This window comes from Pundamilia nyererei, unplaced genomic scaffold (genome assembly GCF_000239375.1).
Source record: "Pundamilia nyererei isolate P.nyererei 1_Seehausen unplaced genomic scaffold, PunNye1.0 scaffold00635, whole genome shotgun sequence".
Taxonomy (NCBI): domain Eukaryota; kingdom Metazoa; phylum Chordata; class Actinopteri; order Cichliformes; family Cichlidae; genus Pundamilia; species Pundamilia nyererei.
The window spans coordinates 70,749-78,096 of NW_005188036.1; the positions used below are offsets into that span (position 1 = coordinate 70,749).

Below are 7,348 nucleotides of genomic sequence, written 5' to 3' on the forward strand. Positions count from 1 at the left end.
TACAAACTGAAGTGAGGGTGTCGGCTGATGATAGCGCTCGGAGTCCGTTTGGTTCCGTGTCCCGCCAGCTGGAAGCGAGGGACTGTGAGGCGAGCAGCTTCAGAAGAGACAGACCTTTTTTTTCAGGTCGTTCCTCTTCCAGAGGGAGAGGCGATCGAACTGCTCGATGGACATCCCGAAAACGCTGAAGAACTCCTCCTGAGAGAGGTGCCTCTGCAAGGCGAGAGACAGCCACAATCAGAGAGAGAGCGGGAACAAAGAAGGCACTTGTCATTTTTCACCCTGCACCGACCCCACGCTGCATCTAAAACAACCCGACGCATTTTTCCAAGGTCGTCGAGCATCAAAGAGTTTATTAACGAAGCTGCCAAATATTAAATATGATTCTAGCGTTGTGGTCCTAAACAGCCAGCGGTCGATCATCTGAGAATATTTAAAGATAAGAGGAAGAAACATTCTCGCTCAGTCAATTTCAATAATTGTTTAATTATATAAAACAGAATTTTCTGAGATGTGACGGCCCGCCCTGGACCCTGGATGACTCTGTCCGGTCTTTAAGTGATGACGTATGAACCCTGCTTTGGTCCGAGCTACTCTGAGTTTATGAAGGCTGTTGTGTTTTTAACATGTTTTGTATCTTGTTCTATTTAATCTGAAACAGTCAGTGATCACTGTCGGCTTCTCTCAGTTTTTATTGCCGCTAATCATTTTAAAGCTCAATGTTTAAACCCTTCTGCTGTAGCTACAGCCCCTGCAGCAGTACATTAATGACTAACCTCGTATTGTATATGGATTATCTCAGTTGTTCTCCTGACTGAAGTTTGGTCCGTTTACAGCATCCTGCCATGGGACTGTATTTGTCTCTAACCATCAGGAACCTTCACGTTAACTTTTATCGAGTGGAACAAAGTTAGCGTTCATCCTCCAGCTTCACTGTGCTAATGTTATGCTAACATAGCTGTGTAGCTAGCGATCACGTAGCACAACATTATATACCAGCTAGTCCAACTACAAACGTCACTGCTGTTTAGTTTTCTGTCTTCATTTATGTTGGAAGTGATAGCAGAGCTGTACGTTTGAATTTTTCAGAAATCTCTCAGTCAGAACATGCTACATCATGTTTAGGTGGAAGCTAGCGAGCTAACTTCCTGCTAACGTCTAACTCTGTTAAATGTAATAAATTCTGTTTTCATGGATGCCTGGATGTTAAACTTTGTTACACCTGGTAAAGCAGCAACGCTGATCATTTTATTAAAGATGAAAGAATTTAGACAGTTTTTAACTCTCAGTGATGCTGCAGTGTTTGTGTGACTTTGAGACCTGAAGCGGAGTTTGGACCTGGAAACAGCTGATGACAGCAGACTAAAAGACCGGATATCGATAACGATGTGGTTTGATATCAGAACAGGTTCAGCAGCTCGAGTCGTACCGACAGAGACTTGGTCTTGTTTGTCATTTTTTTACCTCCAGCTGTGTCCGATCCACACCGGGGGGCAGTTTGCTGCGTCCTCTGTGAGTCACCACCAGCACCTCGTAGGGATAAACCTGCACGCAGACACGCAGAGGAGACGTGACGTGAGAACCACATTGTCCTTGTGTCCCGCTGAGGGGACGAAACAGCCTCACACATTTATCTGCTTGCTGTGCCCGAGTTATGTGGAAACAGGACATGTTTAATACATCCGCCCTGCTCATTCCATATTCTTATTCCATAAGGGCAGCTTTGCACGAGTGACAGTTCATAATAATCCTTCTTTATCTCACACTGACGCTCAGAGATACCCTCTATGACATCATAAAGATCCAAGAGTAGCTTGGCAGAGCTTCGGCAGCTCTACTTTCTGTACCTTGTGCTCCAGCATGCTGGGGAGAGAGTTCCCTCTGTCCATCCTCGAGTCCCCGTTCTGACACAAAAACAAACAGTATGATGAACACCGGCACCAATTATTCATCAGGAGTTTCTGCAAACAAGGTTAAAATAATGGAAAGTGTACCTGAAGCCCTGCAGAGACACAAAGAGACACAAACAGTTTCATTATTTTCTGTTACGAGTTCACTGATGCAGGAAAAAAGTCGAGTCTGAGAATGGACGTTTTGTGCTGATGTACAAGTTCAATTTTCAGCACAAAATGCTAAAATACTTCACAGGTGTAGTTTTACAGGTGTACAACTACACCTGTAAAATCCTGAACCTGAGCTTTAATGACGGACGTTTGTACCTGCAGCAGGTTTCTCCGAGGAGCTGAACTCGGCCGAGCGCAACTGCAAACAAACACAAACAGGTTGTTGTCTTCACTCGACTTCGTTGTCAAACCTCACAGCGAGTGTGCGGATACTCACCCTGGACAGGCCGCTCTTAGAGGGCGCTGGGAAATACACGAACCTGGAGGCGTTGGACCCTGCAGAGCAGAGGGGCGGGGCTGTGAGGGGGAAAGGAAACACTACACAACATGTGCATCAGTCCTTCCACCTGGAGATGTTTTGTTCTGAAAGGTCACGACAGTCACCTGTGACCAGGTGACATCACTTCCTGTTTCCACGATGCATCATGATGCCTTCACTGAAATCTGAACCTGAAACACTAAAACTGCAGTTTTTCAATTTGCACCAAAAGTTACAACAACTGATGAACGTTAAAAATGTTTTGCTGTTTAGAAATTTTACTTCCTCGTTCACTTTACTTTCTGAAAAGTGACGCTCATAAAATCAGAAGAATTTCAGGTTCAGATACTTTTACTAACAGCGCTTAGACTCCTTCAACTTTGCAAATTTTCTTCGTATTAAATGATATTTTTGTGGTTTTGTGACGTCTTTGTCACCATGAGTGACTATTGGTCTCCACAAAGTAGTGGTAGAATAGTTATGTTAAGCTATAAAGTTTGTGTCTTGCATATTTTCCACAACCAAACCCATAATCACATACTGTGTATTATCTTACTTACTTTATATTTCTTTGTATTTTTTGTATTTTCTTTCTGAAATCTGTACCTAACGCAAAAAATGTCAAGTGTGTGTGTGTGTGTGTGTGTGTGTGTGTGTGTGTGTGTGTGTGTGTGTGTGTGTGTGTGTGTGTGTGTACCGGCATTGTGGCTGTGCTCTGGTAAAGAGCGGGTTTTCCTCCTCAGAGGTGCTGCAGACTTCTCCAGCTCCTCCTTCAGGATGATTTTGCCCAGATTGGACTGAATCTGACACGAGACAGAAACAGAAGACGACTTGTAGTTGTAAAAAGCATAATAATATATTAAGTAAATGGCCTGCGTTTGTATAGCGCTTTACTTAATCCCTATGGACGCTAAAGCACTTTACACTACATTCAGTCATCCACACACACATGATGGCAGCTACCTCCAGGTCTGAAGAATCACGCTGCAGCTCCTCTGGTGTCCAGCAGGGGCCGCAGTGTCCCAGAGACTCCCATGTTAAACATGCTCACAGCCTGATACACAGACTGTTCTGTCTCTGTGGGGGATTTCCTCCTTCATAACAGCTGTTTATTACTCACCTGTTTAAATCCTATTAAGGCTTAAAGTTTGAGGGGCGTGGCCTGTTTGACTGACAGGTGAATGGTGACACAGGTGACTGTAGCTGCTAGCTGTCTGCTAAGCTTCACCTGAACGGGACCTCTGTGTTTTAATGACATCATGTGACCAATAACATGGCTGCTGTGAGGTCACAGCAGACTGAGCTCAGCTGTTGGGAGAAATTCGAGGATTTGACTGATTAGCGGGTCTCTGTGTTTGACTCCGCCCTCCAGCTTCTCATGGTCACATCTCGTTTTTAAAAAGGCGAAAGAGGAGCCAACGTTAGACAGCAAAATGCAAAGTGCCCAGAATAACAGCTCGTGTTCATCTTTTGTATACAGTCTGTGGGACGTGCAGAGTGACACAGCCGGTTCTGCAAACAGACGTTTCTGACGGAGCTGAAGTGCTCTTCAGGAAAAACGTGGCTTTTATTTTGAAATGAGCCGTGCCTCTAAAGGATACACACGACAGTGAAAGCACATTTAAAGCTGTTTAACCCGTGCACAGATTATGTCTGCACACATTCACATCTCCATGATGAAGTCAGTGTTTTCAGTCTCCCACCAACCAAGCAGCAGCTGACGCAGCAGCAGATCTCATGCTTTATTCATCGTACTGTGAGAGTTTTTAAAAGCAGCTTCTTGCATGTGAATATTTCCTGCTTTTCTGACAGTGAAGGTGATTTTTGGTGATTCCTGACCAACTTCAAACTGCTGCAGCTCATCTGCACCTGCAGCTGGCTCCGGGTCTCCCACCTTGTTCAGCTCTTGCTTCTGAAGCTTTCTGAGTCCCCACAGCTCATCATCCAGCTCTCCATCCTCCTCCTCCTCCTCCTCGACTTTCTGCTCCTTCCTCTTCCATTCCTTTTCTGCTGAGAGGAGAAGAGTTATGGAAAGGAGAGAAGAAGAGAGGAGACAAGGGAACGGTGAGACGAATACGTGACAAGAAGCAGGAATAATCAGGATTTAAAGCCAGACGTGATTTTAGATGAAAACCTGGAAAATCCCACTTTCGTAATGAACTGTAAATGTAGCACAAGGTGCGTCTCATTGATCAGAGTGTGTGTATGTATGCATTTGTTTAAACATCATTGTGAGGACCAGAAATTGCCATGCAACTATAGTTGTGGGGACTAAATGCTGACGAGTCTGAAGCATGTTTGAGGCTCAAAGTGTAAGTGTCAGAGTTACAGTTAGGCCAGAGTGAGCGGCTAGCATCGTGTCACTTAGATGTCCTCACTAAGATATGAAAGCACGAGTGTGTGTGTGTGTGTTTGTGTGTGTGTGTGTGTTTGGGTCGTACCAATCACGGCCAGCGAGGGGGGGCAGGGCCAGTAGTCGGTCTCGATCTTGGAGGGCTGGTTCGGGTCTGGAGGCTGAGCTGCAGGAAACTTTGAAGACTCGATGATCAAATCCTCGATGTGTTTCCCCTGAGGGACCGAAGAGGACGACACATCTGTGCACACACACACGCACACACACACACACACACGAGCACACACATGTTAAAGCAGATTAAACACAGTGAAAGGCGGCGTGCTGTTCACAGGACAGCGGCTGACCCACATTCACTCTGTTTTCATTATGTTCAGCGATACATTTATTGCAGCTTTTATTCTGAAATCGATTTGAACCTCAGTGACTCACCCTGTTTGTAGATGGGAGGCTTCTTGTAGATGTTGGTACCATTTTCTGAAAACAATAAAATCACATGTGTGACACCTGTGCTCTTCTTTGCTTGCTAAACAATAATTACTGGTTCACAGCGTGAACATGAGCTCCAGAGGACGGCACATCTGGGACTTGTTGCACTTCTTGGGTCTGACTGAGTTTCAGGTGCAGATCTTTTCGTTGGTTAATGACGTGTGGTCCAAGTATCACAGCACACCTGACTGGTGGTGCATGTACGGTGCAAACTGGACTCTCTGAGTCAGCACAGTGGGACATAGAGAACTCCAGATGTGGACCTAACGTCATCAGCATCTGCAAGCGGTCTGTGTGCTCACAAATCAACTAATAATCCCAATAGTTGTCTTTTCTGGTCCTGACATTAGCAGCTAGCCCGTCTCAGACGTGGATGCTGTGCTGACGAATCACTGAAGCTCATCTGGGAATCTCTGAATTTCTCGTTGTAGCCCCTCCCACAGGGTAAACACACGTGTTTGAAGAAATAAGTCACCTGATGGAGATGCTGTTGCTAACTGGGTGAAAACCTAGCTGATGGAGCTACATCTGCACCCTTCAGTACTGTTCCCCACAGTCAGTGGGGTGAGTCCGGCTTGTGGAAGCTCGTGTTTACCTGGCCTGTGGAAATGCTGCACGGTGCTCTTCACAGTACCAGATGAGTGTGCGTTGGGTGTGGTTGGTGTGTTTGGCGTTGACGGGGTGTGTGCGCTGTGGGTTCTGGTGCTCGGGATGGTGGAACCAGGCGAGGACCCTCCAGGTGATCGGCTCTCGAGCCACTCCCTTGTCTCCTTGGACAGATTCTGGAAACACAGAAGACGGTATTTTAAAAGCGTGTCGGTGGGGAAATGTGAAGGCAGAGCCGGTGATCCTCCTCAGAACCTTCTAATGAACATGCAGGGCATCCCCATGAGGACTTTCTAAGACATGATGCCAACTGCATCGACACGACCATCAAAGCAAGACCTCCTCCATTACTACCACTACTTAATGGTCCTCAATCAGAATTAGAGGCCTCTTGAACCTTTACAGAGTAAACCTTGAAGACACGGTCGTCCCTCATTAACCAAAGAACCTCTTTTAGTGTTAGTACAAGCGCCTAAGAGACCTTTAGGATCTCCTGATTGAGAACTAGAGCCTCATTTAAAGATAACTTATGAGAAACTACTTCACATGACTTCAACCTCCTCGAGGATTCCTTGAACCAACACTTTACAGCCTTAAAAGAAACGCAGTGACTCTTAGGACGCGCCTCGTCAATGCTCTAAATGACCAACAGAGTCAGTGTGAAGAAGAGCTACCCAAAATATGACTATAAGTAATCTGAGTATGCCTGGAAGGATGCCGTCCGAACCGATTACTGCAGCCTCGTAAGCCTCAAACAAAGAACTTCACACACATCATCCCTAAAATGTTCGAAAGGTTGTTTAGAAGCTGAAACCTGTAAAAGAAGCATCAAACCTTCTCAGTGACCACTGGGATGTATACGACCTCCTCGCTGACATCATCATTTCTGAGGTTCCACTATGTTCCTGACTACAACCTCGTTAAACATGCCAACATTAATGTTGAGATGCTTCAGCGTCAGGATCACTTTCACAGAAGCTGGTCTGAGACAACAACAGGACGATGTTGTGCTAATAACAACCCATCACAGTCACACGCCCACAAAGCATCTGAGATCTGCTTCTGTCATGAGACCCTATATTGTCTGCATTTCCATATCTCACTTTCATTGTAGGGCTCTGATCTGACCTTTGACCTCATCACTAGTGCTTGTTTTGTTGCAAAGGTCTCTGAGTGTAAACAGGAAGAAACTAATATAAACTATATGATGATATGTAAAGAAAGAATGGGGGGGGGGTCTTACCTCTGGGGAGGGAGGAGGAGAGATGGAGCGAGGAGACAAGGACCTCTGGGGAGAAAAAAGCAAAAATAGATGAAACGCTCGAAGCTAAAAATAGATTCAGAGAATGAAGACGAAGCTCCACAAACACAAACTCTGCTTCTGACACTGAAGTCGTTTCTTTTTTTAAAACGATTGCACCAAATGTAAATAGTTGGGTTGCGGTCACGTGGTTCTGATGACGTGCGGAGGCAGCGCGATTTTTGAGTGGAGGGCGGAAGTAAACATGGAGGACACTG

General features: G+C 45.6%; 1 protein-coding gene across 1 annotated transcript in view; it reads right to left on the reverse strand.

Moving 5' to 3' along the window:
* Positions 1-6: 6 nt before the first annotated feature.
* LOC102212706 (dematin-like) overlaps positions 7-7,348 on the reverse strand; it is a 29,515-nt gene continuing 22,173 nt past the window's right edge. The window contains exons 2-13 of the mRNA XM_013907947.1: positions 7,074-7,157; positions 5,820-6,006; positions 5,168-5,212; positions 4,824-4,976; positions 4,277-4,392; positions 3,080-3,185; positions 2,341-2,420; positions 2,220-2,262; positions 1,995-2,002; positions 1,848-1,904; positions 1,465-1,545; positions 7-213 (exon numbers count right to left, since the gene is read on the reverse strand). Of these exons, the coding sequence (XP_013763401.1) occupies positions 100-213; positions 1,465-1,545; positions 1,848-1,904; positions 1,995-2,002; positions 2,220-2,262; positions 2,341-2,420; positions 3,080-3,185; positions 4,277-4,392; positions 4,824-4,976; positions 5,168-5,212; positions 5,820-6,006; positions 7,074-7,157 (1,074 nt within the window). The 3' untranslated portion in view covers positions 7-99. The remainder of the gene's footprint in view (positions 214-1,464; positions 1,546-1,847; positions 1,905-1,994; positions 2,003-2,219; positions 2,263-2,340; positions 2,421-3,079; positions 3,186-4,276; positions 4,393-4,823; positions 4,977-5,167; positions 5,213-5,819; positions 6,007-7,073; positions 7,158-7,348) is intronic.